Source organism: Misgurnus anguillicaudatus, chromosome 20 (assembly GCF_027580225.2).
Source record: "Misgurnus anguillicaudatus chromosome 20, ASM2758022v2, whole genome shotgun sequence".
In the NCBI taxonomy this organism is placed as follows: domain Eukaryota; kingdom Metazoa; phylum Chordata; class Actinopteri; order Cypriniformes; family Cobitidae; genus Misgurnus; species Misgurnus anguillicaudatus.
In genome coordinates this window covers 39,316,211-39,334,864 of record NC_073356.2, presented here as the reverse complement: position 1 = coordinate 39,334,864, position 18,654 = coordinate 39,316,211, and the positions used below count along the sequence as shown (strand labels likewise).

The following is an 18,654-nucleotide window of genomic DNA, read 5'->3' as shown; positions in this document are numbered from 1 at the left end:
CACCCCAAAATTTTCGGGACAGCATCATATGTCCAAATTTCAGTCAAAACCGTTCTATTTCATCATAAACAATCTGAAAACAGGGCTTTAAGTGTAAAATATCAAACTTGTCCTTTAATAAAATGCCTCTTTTTCACATTTGCCTTTTAATTTTAATATTGTCAGTCTTACCTCGAGATTGTATTGAAAATGAAATGTCAAATCATCAATTGCATTTTATTTTTCAATTTGGCATGAATGATGCTTCATCACACTGAAAATAAAAATGAAATAATTTATATTAGCATTTAATTTTCAAATTAAAAAAAGCCAAAAATACCTTTCAGAGGGTACTACTTGCAGGCAGCCAACTTTTTAAGCATTTACAAATACGCACATATTTCAAGACCAAAGGGCTGTTCCTAAAACAAGATTACGAAATAAGCCAGGCTTATTTTGTGAAGTCAGACTTAGTCAGTCGATTTGGTTTCATTAAACAAACTTGAAAATGTTGGAACTCAGGAACTATGGCAACGTATACTTAGAAACTAGCCTGGTCCACGGCAGGCTAACTGCCAGGCTAAGCCTCAGATTTTGGTTAACTAGACTTTTACTAACACTGAACTGTAAATGCCATGATATTACAGCTGACTCTCTGACATCAGTGTAAAAATAAACTTATATACTAAATTTAACATAATTTGTTACAATAATAATTAATACAATATAGACAGTGTTTAATTATATGGTATGTGATAAGCCTCTGAAATGTTTAGACCAATGAATTACACACATTATTATGAATTAGTTTTCGTACATTGCATTTTATTTTCTCCTTTACGTGAAGCACTTTGGCTAGCCTTAGGGCTATTGGAAAGGTGCTATATAAATAAACTGACCTTGATCTATGATAAAACAAATTACAATCTTAAAAACCCCTTTTTAAATGTGCCCCAGATTCAAAAAAACAACTGTTAAATTTAAAGTTTTTTTTTAATCATTCCTCAGCTAAATATGTATCATATAAGTTACATAGTATATTTTAAACATATACAGGGCCGTACTGGCTTGTTTTTATTATTTATAATGTATACATGGTATTCTAATAGCTTACAGGTTGTCTTTTTAAAATGTGTTATATTAGTACAGTATATAAAGAATAAAAGAAATTCGAAGCAAAATGGAAGAAAACTATGAGACGGGTATTGAACTCGGGTGGCTGAATGCGCTGTTGAGTTATTTGAAAGCAAAACTGACTACTATGCTATCATTTCCGACGAGGTCCCAACAGTTTCATATTTGATCGTAAATCGTAGATTTGAATTTAACTGCTGCATGAAAGCATTTAATCCATTTAAAATGACTTTCCAGCCTTTTATATGGTTTTGTTTATTGCAGCAGTAGTACTATCACTTTTAGTCAGTAGTACGTTTTTCATACATTATCACAAATCACCGCTCTCTCTTGAATTTTGATCGTTTTAATCCACGCTCGACCTCTAGGGCTGCTCAAGAATAGCGTGCACGCGATATTATCTTGACTTCTTGAGCCTCGTTCAAATTAATAGGACTGCGTAAACATCAAATAACCGCTTAACGCGCGTTTACTAGGTTTTTTTTGCCAAATTTAACCGACACGTTTACATAATAAATGTTTAACGAGTCTGAAATTTCATCTGAGATGAGACGGGGCCGATTAGAGCTCGTGAAAGCGCTCAAATCTTACCTGATGCGTGCTCCAAGTAGTGATGTTACGTCTGGCTCCGAAGCTTGCTTCAAACTCGAAATGTCTTTACAATGAACCAGTGCTTCGGAGCTTGTATCATTACGTCACTAGTCACGTGAAAATGACGTCTGAAGCAAATACACTAGTGCTGCGTCCGAAACAGCCTACTACTTACTATATAGTACGCGAAAAGCAGTAGGCGAGGCGAGTAGTATGTCCGAATACATAGTATTCGAAAAACAGTATGCGAAAAGTACCCGGATGACCTACTACTTCCGGTTAGATTTTGCAGTGTGCATACGATGGACGCTTCACTATCCCATGATGCCCCGGGAGAGGAGTTATCCAACGAAGAAGACGGGGCATGCGGTTGTTTTCGCGCTGAAATGACATGACGTGATGACGACGTATATCACGTGATGTAGCAACATGGCGGGTGTAGTACGTCCGAATCTCATTCATACTACCAGGATTCATACTATACAGTACCTACTGTTTTAACGCTAAGTAAGTAGGTACTTCATCTAATTCAGTACCTACTATACAGTATGCGGTTTCGGACGCAGCCTAGGTGTGTTCGACTTCATGCGGCGCTGCGCAGACCGATCGGCGGCTGACTTGAAGCAGTGCATTTTGGTTAGTAAGTTTGTCCGACTTCAGCTGGCGCTGCAGGCACGTGACTGTGTCATATGGTTTTTAAGTACCGCGAGAGCGTTTCGAGAGTAGCCGGCTAGCTCAGCCAGTGCAGCTTCTCCAGAGCGGCTGCACGGAGTTGTGATGACGTAACAGCTTTACGTGATTGGCTGCCTCACTGATGACAACGATCACGTGCGTTTCAAGTTTAATCCAACCTTTAGTTCCACTAATAAACATTATAAATTCATGTTTTAAAACAGGAAAAAACACTTTAATATGCTTAAATATGTTATATTGTGTCGTGTAATAAAATAAAAAGGAAAATTCCAAACTCTATTGGTATTTTAATAATATAGACTTGTTTCCTGTTATTTTCGGGTATACAGTATAAGCAGCAATTAAAATATTCGATATAAAATGTTTCTGGTTGCAACTTTTTATTAAAAGGTTTGTTTTTATCAAATTCAGCATCTAATTCACTTCATTTGCGATTAAACACAAGGAAACACGGCGCACACGTCACTACGGCAAGCAGCAGGTGTCCGGCTTGACGGCTCTGTCTTCAGTTCCTCCCTCGACTGCAAGCGGCAAACCTCGCCGATCGGTCTGCGCAGCGCCGGATGATCTCGAACACACCTACTGGTTCACTCCTGTAGCGAACCACCTGACTGCTTTGACAGCCCGATCCGGGGTTGACCGGTTTGAAACGTGGCGGCTGTATTTCTTATAAAAGTGAAGCCAAACCATGGCGATACCGTGGGTTATAGTAGTCGGAGTTTGGATTGTCGTTGTTGTTGAGGAGATTGTATTGAGATTATTTCATTGTTGTGATGGAGCCAGCGAGAAAGAGGAGTCGTTCCCAAGTTTGGGAACACTTTCAACTTATTTCCCCGAATAAGGTTATTTCTTTGGCATTTCTGCATAGTTTTATTTTTGTGTGATTTTTTTTGTAAAACAAAAAATAATTAATAAACTAATGTTATCAAAACACAAATATTTTCTTTACATTGTTATTTCAAAGTCTCAATCAATTTGTATGATTTGTGATTTTTAAATGCTTTTTCTCTTAGATTGATTTCTAATTTCCGTGAAGCACTTTGAACTTTGCAATTGATCAATAAAAATTAAAATGAAGCAGGTCCTTCGCTAGCAACACAGAAAAAGCAAAAAGCGCAAACGGGCATTAAATATTAATATGACGTTGATTTTATTGTTTTATTAATTGATATTCACAAAACTTATCAACAAAACATCGATTAAAATTAAGAGACAAATTATATGAAACGAATTTTATTTTAAAGTAGCAAACAAAACTTAAATTAAACTTAAAATAATGTCTCACCCATTACAATTCTCCCTTCATATTGGCCTTTACAACTCCCTAGTCGGCGTTTATAATTACAGTCTCTCTTTCGTAATAAGCTAACTAAATTTAACAAAACATAAACAACATTACAACAATATTCAAACCCAACAATACTCAAACAAATATAAAAAAGACATTATCTATATGGATCAGGGCCGGCCCTGGGCATAGGCGGAATAGGCAAATGCTAAGGGCGCCACCGACCCCTTGGGGCGTCCGTGCGCCCAAATTATTATTTTTTTTATATATGTATATAAACATTTATATTATAAAATATATAAATACTTATAGTTAAATATTTTGCACAAGAAAACAGCAGTTATTAATGAATTATTAGTAGTATAGTATCTCGGAAGATCGTGCTTGTTAAATAGCTCTGTGGCTATACTGCACTGAAGCGGCAGTTTAAAATATAAACCCAGAATTCAGCGAACGTCAAGAACAAGAAAACGGAAACAAAAATCAGACAGAGACGCGGAATTTACATAATGTTACATAGACCATGTTTAAATTTCAATGTTTCTGCACAGAAATACCAACTTGTTCACTTTGTTTGGTATTAATAAGCTGCGCATTGGAGTGCTGGACGCGGTGCTGAAGACACGCTCGGACGGAGTACTGGGCAGCACAGATATTTACGTGCAACCTATTGGAAACTATTATTCGTTATTATATAATTATTATTCGTTATTTTACTTTATTACTTCCACTTAAGAAGAGTTCTGCACTTTTTATTTCAATATTTCTCTTTATATGAATACTATTTTGTACTTAAATCTATAATTTCATTATTTTACTAACCCAACTAACTCATCTGCGCTTTCCGATAGGTTGCACGTAAGGGGAAAAGTATAGCTTTCTTCCCCTTGAGAAGAGTTCTGCACTTTTAAACTTTAAAAAAAAATATCTCTTTACAAAAAAATTTTCTTCTATTTTAAAGCTGTAATTTCGTTATTTTACTAACCCAACTAATGACTCCTCCGCTTTCCAATAGATTGCACGTAGATATCTGTGTATATGTGCCATCACGCGTCTTCAGCACCGCGGGGAGCAGCCAGCACTCCAATGCGCAGCCCACCAACACCAGACAAAGTTGGTATTTCTGTCCAGAAACATCGAAATCCATACATGGTCCGTGCAACGTAATTTAAATCTCGCGTCTTGGCCTTATTGTTTTTTTCTTGTTTTTGACGTTCGCTGAATTCTGAGTTTATATTTTAAACTGCCGCTTCAGTGCAGTATAGCCACAGAGCTATTTAACAATGAGCACAATCTCCCGAGACACTACAACATGCTACTAATAATTCATTAATAACAGCTGTTTTCTTGTACACAATTAAATATTTTAAGCTAAATGTACAGTGTTAAAACATGTAAAAAAGACAAGATTTTAACAATGTCAAGATCAAATGCCTGAGTAACAGGGTATTGTGTGTGTATGTGTTCGTGTTCGTGTGCGTGTGCGTGTGTTTGTGTGTGTTTCCAAAATATTTTCTAAATAAAGAAAACAAGACAAATCTGTGCAGTTTGTTTCCGTGTAAGTTTATGAACAAAATGATTGGAACACAATTGTGATTCTAAAGGGCACCAGGTAAAATCTTGCCTAGGGCAGCAAATTGGCAAGGGCCGGCCCTGATATGGATACATGTTAAAACAATCTGATATTACGTTTTTAATATCTGGTTGGTAGATGTTTACTATTTTTGGCAAAACCTCCGTTGCAAACCTCCATTTACCTGAATAAAAATAATTTTTACTTTGAAAACGATGCACTGTCACGTTAACATCAGTTGTTCGTTTATAAGAATCGGTCTACGTTCATTTACACTGCAGCGCAAAATCTGAGTTCTCAAACTAAAACAGTGTCTGCAGCGTTTGCCAACAAATCAGTTTATGAGGGTCGAAAACGGTGGTGTAGCGTAAATGAAATGCGTAAACGTAGTAAAAGTAACGCGTTTTAAAAGATGAATGCATTAATGTAAAAATAGCCTATGTGTATGAAATGTGATACAAATAAAATTGCCTTGCCTATATGTAATTGCAATGATTCTCACACAGATCAACATTGTTGTTACAGGTTCAGTGCTTGGTGTGTGATCAGCAATTGGCGTATAATAATAATAATACGTCTTTCATGCTGAGGCATTATAGGGCTAAGCATGAGCAGTCTGGAGGGTCAATGGAAAACTCCAGCTCTCAAGGTAGGTCATTTATGGAATAGTTTCTACTGTTACAGTATGAATAAACTTTACTTAAAGTTTAACATGTATTTGCATATTTTCTGTCCAGTGAATCGCAAGCAACAGCTTGATGAGGCTCTAGTGGACATGATTGTGGAGGATTCACAGCCTTTCTCTATTGTGGATGACAGTGGCTTTAAAGCATTTGTGGCTAAGCTTGACCCCACTTATGCACTACCATCCAGGCAGGCTCTGAAGGTCATGGTGGACCACAAATATGAGGAGCAGAAGCAGAAGGCCATGGCTGAGCTACAGAAGACAGAGGGTGTGAGCCTAACTGCAGATATGTGGACCTCTATTAATATGGATGCGTATCTGGCCGTTACATGCCATTATGTAGATGACAAGGATAACCTTGCCACAGTACTTCTGGGGGTACGGTCATTTCCAAAAGCTCACACTGCGGAGAACCTTGCAGAGGTCAAGAGGTTGCTCTTTGAAGAATGGGGTATACAGAGCAAAATAAAATCCCTGGTCACTGATGCTGCTTCAAATATGATAGCCATTGCCAACAACTTAAAGATTAGGCATGTTATATGCATCGCACATGCCTTGAATTTGGTAGTCAAGAAGTCCCTTGATGCAACTCCTGGTCTGGAAGATATTAGAACAAGAGCACGAAGGATGGTGACTTACTTTAAGACCAGTACCACAGCAAAAGAGCGGCTCAGAGAGAAACAGGAACAAATGGCACGTCCAGTGAAGAAGCTGATTCTGGAGGTTGATACACGCTGGAACAGTACCTATTTAATGCTTCAGCGTATATATGAAGAGAGAGAACCAGTGGGTGCAGCACTGGCTACACTGAGAACTGATGTGGCTCCTCTGACATCAGAAGAATATTTTGCAATATCTGAGTGCATGAAAGTGCTAGCCCCATTCCAGGTGGCCACCGTTGAACTTTCTGAGGAGAAGAGAGTATCTGGCTCTAAGGTCATTCCCATGATGAAAATGTTGCGATACACAATAAATGAAACCCTCAAAACCATTTCCAATGACACTGCAATGCAGCTGGGACAGAATCTGTCAAGAAGATTAGCAGATAAATTTTCAGCCCTTGAATCAACAAGTGTTTTGACACTAGCTACACTGCTAGATCCAAGATTTAAAACATTTGGTTTTCATAATCATACAGGCCCAGACGGCAATTGGACGACTAACATCTGAATGCACAGCATTAATCAGAGACACTGCTCATCAAACCTCTAGCCACTCAGCACAGCCAGATACAGCACAGAATCTTGAAAGTACAGGTCAAGGTAAAGTAAATATCCAAAAATGTAACTAAAAAATGCATAACTTGTAACATGTTGGTTTTGTTTTTAATTTCTCTTGCAGATCAGTTGAACCTTTGGGAACTGCTGGACAACGATGCAAGTAATGCAAGGAGGAACAAAAGTGCAACATCAGATGCAAGAGGTCCAGCGCTACATGACCGATCCCCCACTGCAGCGTTCTGCTGACCCTCTTGCTTATTGGTCCACCCACAAAGCAATATATCCTCATTTATACCAGCTTTCTAAACTGTTTTTGTGTACCCCTGCATCATCTGTGCCATGCGAGAGAATATTCTCTAAAGCTGGTGAAATAGTTTCAAAAAAAAGAAATCGTCTGTCACCAAAGACTGTGGAGAAAATAATATTTTTGAATAAAAACCATAATATTTAATGAATACATTCCTCATCATTGTCTAAGCCCTCTTCATGTACCCAAAGCACACCCTCTGCCACATTTTATTTATGATTATTATTCATTAGAAAACATAAACATTGTTACATTTAAACAGGTTTCAAAAACAGAAAATTCAAAAAAAACTCTGCTATATTATACAACTACATCCAGTTACCCAAGCACATAATTTTTAACATACAAAATTATCTGTCCCACCAGTAAACAAGGTATTACTGCTGCTTCCCAAAGCTAAACAAGAAAAAGTTTTCACACATTGTAGTGGTCTATGATTTTCTTTCATTGTGTACAGAAATAATTACACACACACATTTCATGCTAAATGTTTTATTATCAAGGAGTTGAACACATGAAATTCATCAATATCTGTCAAATTCACATACATAATGAGTTTCAAACCACTGTGTCAACTCTGACCGCCTCAGTAAACACGTAATAAACTGGGCGTTGAGATATAAGTCTATTAGTTGCATTACATTTACTTCACCAGGAGATGGTGCTGCAGTTTCTATCTGAATGAAGCTTCGAGTAATGAACCATTTTCGACACAATTGTATCAGAAAGCAATAATGCTTCGAAACGCTTCATTTGGCCATCATGGGACCACAATGCGCAGTGTGACCAGGGGCTTAGATTTGGTGGTACTTTTGGACATGACCCTGTAGATGTTCTGATGAAAAACAGATGTGTCATAAAACTGGTGTATTCACACTAGACAAATCATGTCAAATCTTGAGCCGTATCTGAGCATGACTCTCAAGCGCCCTGAATCCTCTGCACTTAAGCTGAACTTTATGCTCCAGACCTGAACACAATTATCCAAAGTAAAACCTCGGGATGCTCCGAACGGTCGATCAGTATCGGACGAAAAATGGCATTAAATGACTCGATCGGTACTCGCTAAATTTGCAAATCTCATAAACCGATCTTTTGGTTTACTTTTGTCATCATAGGGATCCTGAACGCGCCTGCAATTGGAGACAATATTTTACGTAGTGCGAGCATTTGTTCAACCCGTTGCTCATGTGCGACATGCAGATTTGGATTTCTCTCTCTGCCTTTACAGAGATATGTGAGGACGCGCTCCGGTCAACAGCGCAACACGTCTTTACATCCCCATCAAACACCGTATAAAACACATATCTATCATTGACAATTGCATCCTCATGCCGAAAGTGTATTATTTGCATGCGTTTTAAAGTATTGAGCGTTTTAGCAAACTTTATTTAACCAGGAGAAATGATATTGAGACTATAGTCTCTCTTTCAAATTTAAACTTTCATTTTCCTCACAGCTGCTCTTGTCTGCGTACACCCGACGCGTACGCACAGAGCAGCCTGTCATCAGTGGTACCCGTGAACAGAGCGATCTCTCTCTCTCATGTCTTAAAGTTGCAATATCCTACAGTAACATCTCAATATAATCGCTCTCTGCTCTTGACTAAAGAACTGTTATACTCCATATGAATGCGTGTATATTTCATTTATACAATAAAGACTGTAAAGTGTTTAATTTACATTTCTTTTAAGAGACCTTTTTAAAGTGATATTAAATATCTCTTTGCAGAAGAAATATTTGTTGTACTTATTTATTTGATTCTCTATTAAAACAATAATATACTTAATTACTGCAAGACAAGTAATATAACAAAGGCAACATCTGTGGTTTTAATTTATCTAGAAACATTTTTAAAAGTTACAGTCATCAAAGAGCTTGCATATTAGCTAAAAAAAAGAAAACCGGAATTGGTATCAGCCGATCACAAAGATAACAAATCGGTATTGGCTGCAAAAATCCTGATCGGAGCATCCCTAGGGATGGCCCTCATTTATCATTCTTGCGTAGAAACGTTTATGTTGGCGTAAGATTATGCTTACACTCCTCTCACCGCATGATTTATGAAACTGTGCGTACCTTTGAAATTCAGGTGTACGCAATACCTGCCCTTCATAAATGCCGCAGCTGAAAACGATCGTCATTAGAATAACACTCCCATAGGGGTGGGCGGAATGACCAAAAATCTATTTCACGGAATGAGTCTTTTTTTTTTCACGGAACGAAATATTTCACGGTATACATGTTTTCCAGTTTAAATTGTTTTTTGATGATAAAAATGTACAGAAATACACCACTCACTATAGCTTTTAACTAAATGCTCACCACAGTTTTTAAAATATGAGCAATTTAAAGTTAATAATGTTAATGTGAAAATGCCCAGAAGATAATAACAGATAAGTCTTGATTAGACAGATTCTTGTTTTTAATTGAGTTATTAATTTTATAGACTATTGAAGCTATAAGTATGGCTTCATTGTATTTTGTATTTATGCATACATTACATTAAACATATGCAATATGTAAAATGAACAAGTATAAATATATGCAAAACCTACAGACAGGATAAATACCTGTATTAAGAATACCTGAGAGAAGAAGCTCTAGATATTATAAATGTGACAGGTGCTATGATGTGATGATCAAAGTTTGTTTTAAGGTCTTGACGCCCTTTACTTTCTATTAGACCTTAACATTTTCATCTCTTTCTCGTCTTTCCGATCAAATATGTTTGTATAAGCAAATGGCGCACCAAACTATATCGCTCCAGCAGTGCACGTGTCACTGATATAAACGCAAGTTTTGTCTTGGCTTGCTTAAAGTTCAGAAAACTTTACAATTAGCATTATGTGCGAGAAGAACTCTTTATTTGGCGTCGCAGGCAGCTCCTTGCGCTTGCCTAGAGAAACCTCTGCATGCGAGAGACCGGCCGGCTGCTGCATGAGGAGAGAGAGAGAGCGCGCGAGAGCGAGCAAGACAAGAGTCTTGCTGGATTCACTGACACTTATTATAAAAATTACACAAATAACTCGTTCATTTTTTATAAGTGAACTATTTTACGTGTTTCTCCGTCACACTCAGTCTAACATGCTGGAGGGCAGAGTTAGCCACGCCCACTTATTTGCATTCTGCGGAATAGACGGAATAGAAAAATCTGTTACGTCTGACATTTTATTCCGCGGTAACGGAACATACCGTCATACCGCCCAGCCCTACACTCCCATATAAATTCAAGTCTCTGCCTCTCCCACGCCATCATTTTACGCCACTGACTCACGGAAGACGGCAAAGAAGAGAAGCCAGCGAAGTGGAACGAAACAAAAATTTTTTATTTAGGAGTTTAAAGAGAGTGGGATTAAAGGCACATTATTAATTGCATGACAATTTGTAATATTTTTATTATTATTTTTATTATTAATGATGCTTATTGATATTTAGAAGAATAATTAATTATGCTTTTTGCTTAATCCATCTTTCGACGACAACAGTGTGCATACTGTGACAACTGTACGTACCTGCTCGCTCAGCGCGCTCACGGCGCCGGCGCGCCCGCTTGAGATATTCCATTATTATCCAAACTTCTATAATGGAATCTTATGAGGGCGCCTACTCTAGCCTGTTTGTAATCTAAAAAGATTACTGTTTGTAATCTTAAATACTGTTGAGGAAATACAGAAATGATTCAGAAAAGCAAAACAGCTGCTACATGTCGAAAATACAAACAAAAAAACACTTTTTTATACCATCGCTTTGGCACCCCCATGGTGCTGCACCCCTATGCGCTGCATATAGCGCATACCCACTTTTTGCGCCACTGGAATACATAATAACCATAATAACCGTACAACCATGATTATTTAGGAGACTATAACCGTACTATCAAAATCTTTAACCATTGCATCCTAGTCAGGAGTTTTGAACATTTAAATGGATATTCCACCATTTGGGGAATTAAGCTCATTTTCCACCTCCCCTTGAGTAAAGCAATTGATTTTTATCATTTTGGAATCCATTCAGCTGATCTCCGGGTCTGGCGGTACCACTTTCAGCATAGTTTAGCGTAATTTGTTGAATCTGATTAGCATCTTGTTCGCTAGCATTATGTTTAAAGCTCCAGTGTGTAGGATCTACTCCCATTTAGCAGTGAAATTCTATATGACAACAAACTGAATACTACTTTCTATCCCTTTAATGAATGTGACTGAAACTGTACCTTCTCGAGCTGATCTAAAATCATGGCAATAGCCATAAACACGGCATCATTGCGTCCGCATAGGGTGATGACACGCTCCGGGCAGCTGGTGGAGATATTTATGAGAGCACCACTCTGCAAAGACAATGAAATCACAGATAAACAGTTTTACACAGACCAAGAGTTTCAATCATCACTGAAAAGCAAAAAGGATTGATGGGGGATCTCACCTCTTTACGAATTTTGTTCACCGTTTCCCCATGCTGCAAGATAGAAGTGCATTTAAATAAGCTGGACAAATGAAGACACATGAACTCATCACTAACACAACACAGCCAATTAGAATGAAGCATTCAGCAGAGAGACATTGTGCAAGTGGAGGGGATTGATTTTTTATGTGTATAAAATGGCATAATTATAAAAAGTAATTAAATAGTGAGGCTGACACCGCACAGATGTGTGTTTCAGGTCCGGCGGGGACGTCGTTGATGTTGTGCAATGGGCTGTGCGATGTTCACGCTTCATCTGCAAGTACCTCTGGACTCACAGCTCGGTCAAAGAGATTCGTTTATGCAGCACCTTGTGTCTCTTGCTGTGGTGGAATCTGTGTGCCGAGTTACAAGGTACACATGCTCACACTCACTTTTATTGTAAATATATAGTCGCAACTTTGTTCACATTAAAGTAAATCGGCCCAAGGTAAACGTGTTAAAGTGCACATCAATTGGGGGGTATTTTAAAGTTTTATAATAATGCTTAGGAGTCCCCTACTACAACTGGTTTAAATGTATACAAGATAAGTAAAATGTTCTCAAAATATACATTTAATCTTAAATTAAGAAATAGACTTTCTTATAATAAGATGAGCTTATAGAGAGAGAGAGAGGGGCTATAGCCCTGACTGTAGTATTAGCCATAGGCACCCACTGTCAGGAAATACTCCGAGTCGAGTCTCTTGCGAATGAAAGGAGATTTATTTAGGCAAGGCAAGTTTATTTGTATAGCACATTTCATACACAGAGGTCATTCAAAGTGCTTCACATAGAAACGAGAAAACAATATATAAAAGAGAAAAAAGAAAATGTAAAAATAAGAGATACAGGATAAAATCACAATAAAAACAAAGATAACAATTAAAGAAAATAAATGTGATTTTAATAAAAACTGTTTAAAATGTTAAAAAGAATAAAACAGTGACTTGAGTTAAAAGTGCAGTCAGTGTGAAGCAGCACAGTGCTCCTTCAGTAAATACAGAGTTAAACAGATGTGTTTTTATGCTAGATTTAAAAGTGTTTACTGTTGAAGCACATCTGATCTCTTCTGGAAGCTGATTCCAGCTACAGGTGGCATAAAAGCTAAATGCTGACGCACCTTGTTTTGAGTAAACCCTTGATATCTCTAACTGACCTGATCCTAATGATCTGAGTAATCTTTTAGGTTTATATTCAGTTAGCATATCTGTCATGTATTTGGGTCCTAAGCCATGAAGTGATTTATAAACGAGTAATATAAATCCATATTTATGATTAAAATATTAACTTCCATTATTATTATTTACATGTTTGAATCTCGTGAACAGCGGAGCTGCTCAATATGAGTGGTTGCACTTGAGCAAGCCACGTGAGAGCAGCGGACGGTTGATGCACAGACAGGAGGGAGTCGAGCAGACAAACAAACAACGGTAAAGCTGTCGATGCTAGATAATTACTGTAAAAGTTTTCTTGCATTTATCTGTTAATATATTGAGTTTTGTTTTAGAAGGGATCCATTTATGAAGCTATTTTATTATTATTATTATTATAATTTACGGATATATACTTAACGTTGCCTTTCGCTTTTTAATGTCTGTTCAAAAAAGTATTTCGGAGTTCATATGTTATATATGTGACTTGTATATGAAGTTGAATCACTTAAAATTGAATGTAAGTACTTCTTGATAGTGTTCAATGTTTTATGCACGTGTACTGTGAGTTATAGCATAATATGAAGTTGTATTTTTGCACTTAATAAGTTTTAAATGAAGTGAGAAACCGTCACCAACAGGTAATAAACAAATGCACACATACACACACACCACAGATCACCCAGGAGTCGTGACATCCACTTATATGATGTAGGTGATATACATGCACTGCCCAAGACTTTTACAAACTGGATATTCCATATTCACAGGTTTCACTTTTATTTTTTATACAGGAGAGTACATGTACAGTCAGCATATATGGAGAGATAGGGGATTGTTGCAGCCTTCATGTGCTATACTGTAACACTGTTTAACACTGTAAAGTCTCCTCGTGCAACGCAAGGGTTTAAACAAGCTGGTTACCCATAGAAGTCAGCGGGTCATTGAAAGAAATATTTTATATATATATATATAAGTAAATAACCATAACTTGCTCAATTTTCTACCGACTTTCAAAATGGTTTGGTTTCTTACAAACGTTATTAACGTGGCTTAAATTCTGGATGCTTAAACATGTTTCATGAACATTATTCAGAAGTATGCAGTGTCATAGGTAAATATCTGATGTTCATAACAAACCAAACCGTTTGAAAATCGGTAGAAAATTGAGCAAGTTATGGTTATTTAAAAGAACATGCACCATTAAAACACAATGCTATGAGTGAGCGAGCTGCCTGTGGTAAGATGGCCGCCAAATGTTGACGTCCGACTCCTTTGGCCAGCAACACGGACGAGACATCTAGCCATTCTATATATATTTATGTTTTCTACGAGGTGCCCAGTGGAAAATACCAGATGAGGGGGTGTTCATGTGCATTTTCCACGTGGGCTTTGGTCATAATTACTATAGCACGTGAAGGCTCCATGTGTGTCTAATAAACTGACTACACAGACAACATTTTGGGCACTACAGAGAAACCCTGTCTATGGGGCTTTAGGAACATACCATTGTTTAAATATTCAAACCCACCTTTCCAATGATGCAGCCCAGTTCTTTGCCATGCATGAGGATTTTAACTTTGACTTGAAGTCCCTCCATGTAGCCTACAAACACTTAAAACACACAGAATTACTGACATTTATTTTTTGCATTGGCATTTATAACCAAAATTACAAATCTGCTGTACAAGACACCGGTATTCACCAGCTTTGTTGTTACACACACACCACATCTCATATTTAAATGGTAAAATATGCTATTGACCGTTCACACAAGTTTAACACTGTATAGTCTCATCGTGCAATGCAAGGGTTTAAACAAGCTGGTTACCCATAGAAGTCAGCGGGTCATTGAAAGAAATATTCAGATTATTCAGCACTCATACATATGCATATGAAATTAATCCACATCAATCATGTGTATAGTTTTAAATCCGCAGGTAAGGCAATGGTGAATTGTTATTTTTGGACCAAGATGTATTTTCTATACACTTGACCATGCGTCAATATGTTGACGCGGAGGGTATACCTTTCGCGTCATTTTTTGACGAACTGGGGACTTCAATACTATTAAGTCCGTTGCATTCTCTTTCCTATTTTCTTACCATTTTCTACCATTTTCGCGTCGGTTTAGGGTTAGATTTACATAATGACATCCCTACCCAAACCTTTCCCTAACCCCAATGCCAGGCGACAACTATTTAATTTCGCGTACCTAATAGTATTGAAGTCCCCAGTTCGTCAAAAAATGACGCGAAAGGTATACCCTCCGCGTCAACATATTGACGCATGGTCAAGTGTCGTCAAATATTGACGCCATGGGTGTGAGACCGTGTTACTTCATGACATTCTAACTGACCCACTGATGTCACATGGACTACTTTAACGATGTTTTTATTACCTTTCTGGACATGGACAGTAAACTGTACATACACTTTCAATGGAGGGTCAGAAAGCTCTTAAGACTAAATCTAAAACATCTTAAACTGTGTCACGAAGATGAACGGAGGTCTTCCGAGTTTTGAACGACATGAGGGATTAATTACTTTTTTCATTTTTGGGTGAACTAACCCTTTAATGCTGCGTTAGCGTAATACAGTGATAATAGTAACAGCAGACCTAAACTAATGGATGTTTGGTTCTTGAACGAATTGTTCTTTTGAGCCAGTTCTCCGTAAGTAATCGGTCGAGCCTTTTCACAAATCAAACTGAATCGAACTTTAGTTCAAGGTTGATGACGCACAGTCAAAATAGCACGTCAGACTCAAAAAGAACAGAATAAACCTCATTTTAGAATGACTAGTCAAACTGGCAGGGGCAGAGCTACATGGTGGCCAAGGGAAGCCATGGCTAGGGATGTTAACCGATGGCGATGACCGTTTGACCGATGGTTGACCGCATCAACGTTTACCGGTCAAAGTTGTCGGTTTAAAAAAGTGATCTCTAAATTAGGCTATTATAGACAGTGGACTAAACGCTACTACAGTTAGTCATCTCTTTCCAAGATCTTTTTGTGTTAAGTGAACAAATCCCTCACACTCACTGGCCTGTTTGTACTTAATAAACCAATAAAAACATTTGGCGCAAGGTCACTTCGCAAACCTTGTGAGCATGCGAAACCAAACGCAAAGTAAATGCTGCAGGCTATTTTTTGAAAAATTCCTTTATTCAAATAGTAAATAAAATACAGCAATAAAAGAATTAACATTAAAGTCTATCCTGATTGTGATCCAAATTATTAACATTTACGTCTTTTAGGCTAACAGTAAAGTGCAGAGTAAGTTTTGTTTTTGTAAAACCTCAGACATGATTTTTACCACTTAATTAAGTTTTGCTTTGTAGAAAGCATTTCTTTAAAGTGAATTTCGTTTTGTATAAATTGTATCTTAATTTTAATAAATGCTTCATCAACCAATTGCATGTATTTAATAAATAAAAGGAAATATAGCAGAGAATATAATAACAGGTCCGTGCATGAAGGCTTTGTTAACTAGAACGCACCTCATCATAAATGAATAAAACTCAGCGTAGGCCTATATGCCTCATACATTAGCATTAAATATCTTTGCTGTTTTTGTTCTAGAACAGACAAGGGCTTTCTCACACACAGTGCCTTTACTCATTCTGAAGGTGCCTGTTTTATCCTTTGTTTTATCGTGTTGGAGTCTATTAGGCAACATTCCGCATAAAATGGGCTTAGATTTGGAAATACATTACATCTACATTTCAGTGATGTAACAGACAGTGATGATAATAACGGCGTTATAAATAAACGGCGATCCTTTTTTCAGTAATGAGTAATCAAATAAATTACTGTTTTCCCCGTTATAACGCCGTTACCGTTACTGACATTAAAATGCTCCTCGTTATATAATGGATCTCACTGAAGGGATTTTCACCCATGTAGGCTCTCTCACTCTCTCTCTCTCTGTCAGACAGTCAATGTTTTCTCTAGTGTGTGTTGGGTGGTGGGACAACCACATAACTGATGATGATTGGCTTAACATCCATCGTTAGCCAACCAGAGGCAGAGTTCACACACAAGCACGCACAGTTCGAGCAGTGTAAAAAAAGTCTGAGCAGTGTTGGCAACTTGTTCACTTTGTCGCTAGATTTAACAACTTTCAAGATCCCTTTAGCAACTTTACTTCAAAAAAGCGACTATGACAAATCTAGCGACCTTTTCTGGTGGATGGAACAAGCAGCTGTAGCTGCGGCTGTGCCCCATCTCAAAGCACTCACAGGCCCTCGCGCAGCAATCACTTTGAATCTCGCAAAGCGGCAACCGATCGATGGCAAGTACAACGAGCTCAAAGGTAGCGGTCGCAAACACGCTGTCCCCAAATTCAAGGGCTGCGACCTTCTAAGGATGCAACCTTAAAAAGACGAGCACTCAGTCTTTCAAGTTGGCAGCCCCCGAAGTCCGCGAAGAGAACTGAAATGAGACGGTCTAGCCTTCGGAGGACCATAATTTACACGCGTCCACCGCGCCTGTCAGCAGGACACAGCGGAGACGTTTCTGACACATTAGAATAAATATGGAACCAGAAAAAATACATTTATTTCAGAAAATATGACGTTGATGTAGATTAAACTATTCACAACAGTATATCAAATTAATCAATCTTAGAAATATACGCAATATAAACAGAATTATACTAATACAACTTATAATACTAAAACATTGACAAGAAAAGTGTTTTCTGCTAAATACACACTTTTATTTAATTGTTTATTTTAGCAGCCGTTGCAGGCGCGCAATGAGTCTTGGGATAGCCTCGGCTGTTAAGGATCCATTCGTTCTATCCTTAACAGCGCGGAGAAATAAGGACGCATTTTGAGGCTTCATTCTAAGCATCCTTTGGAACACAGCTGAAGTATAATAAGCACTATGTCACAATTCTGGCAGCTTTCATGTATTTTTGTGTCTTGTTTATTTTGACGGGATCGTGACTTGCTACCTCTCTGTTAATATGTCTTGTGGGGGATCTATTTTGACCTCTGTTGTGTGTGTGCTATGTGTTTCCCAGTTTTGAGTGTGGCCCCGCCCCCTTATCATCTAATTAATGATTCATTATTAGTTACTCCTCTTACCTGTTTACCTTGATTAGTTTCCCTATTTAATGTCCAGGGGCCTCATTTATAAAGCGTGCGTACGCACAAATTTGATCGTAAAGTGTGCGTAGGCAAAAATCGACGGCGAAGTCCATATTTATAAAAACTGTCTTTGACGTGGAAAAGTGCTTAGCGCCACGTCAGGGTCTGAGCAGACGTACGCACTTTTGCTTGTCTGATTGCTGCAGGTTTTTGGAAATATTAGCCATTCTTTCTGTTTGAAATTGGGTTTAAACATTGACAAGCGCTCTTTTATATGTCTGACATTGTATTACGCATCGTTTAAAGGCGGAGATATGAAACAGCTCGGCTGCACGCACAAGTTCAAGCTCATTTGCGATTTATAGATTTGAAAGGGGTACGCAAGTTCTGCATGTACGTTCGCTTTATAAATCACACGTACGCATTTTTGATAAATGATCGTAAGATCAAATGTAGGATGTTTTTTACGCAGCATTTTATAAATGAGGCCCCT

At 37.9% G+C, this 18,654-nt stretch overlaps 2 protein-coding genes across 6 annotated transcripts in view; one reads left to right on the top strand and one right to left on the bottom strand.

Annotated features, from left to right (window-relative positions):
* The window catches only part of LOC129455071 (poly(rC)-binding protein 3), a 45,106-nt gene extending 44,585 nt beyond the window's left edge, over nt 1–521 (bottom strand). For 2 of the 5 annotated variants that reach the window (XR_012359903.1, XM_073858702.1), the window contains exon 1: nt 172–276. The gene's annotated coding sequence lies outside the window, so the exon portion shown is untranslated. Of the gene's footprint in view, nt 1–171 lie in introns of all 5 variants that reach the window. The other 3 variants (XR_012359904.1, XR_012359906.1, XR_012359907.1) reach the window with 3 other exon arrangements.
* A 5,311-nt stretch (nt 522–5,832) lies between these two features.
* On the top strand, nt 5,833–7,409 carry LOC141351435 (E3 SUMO-protein ligase ZBED1-like). Its single transcript, XM_073858155.1, has 3 exons — nt 5,833–5,907; nt 5,996–7,090; nt 7,285–7,409. Exons 1-3 carry the CDS (start codon nt 5,841–5,843, stop codon nt 7,407–7,409), a joined length of 1,287 nt encoding a protein of 428 aa, XP_073714256.1. The 5' UTR covers nt 5,833–5,840.
* Nucleotides 7,410–18,654: the final 11,245 nt, after the last annotated feature.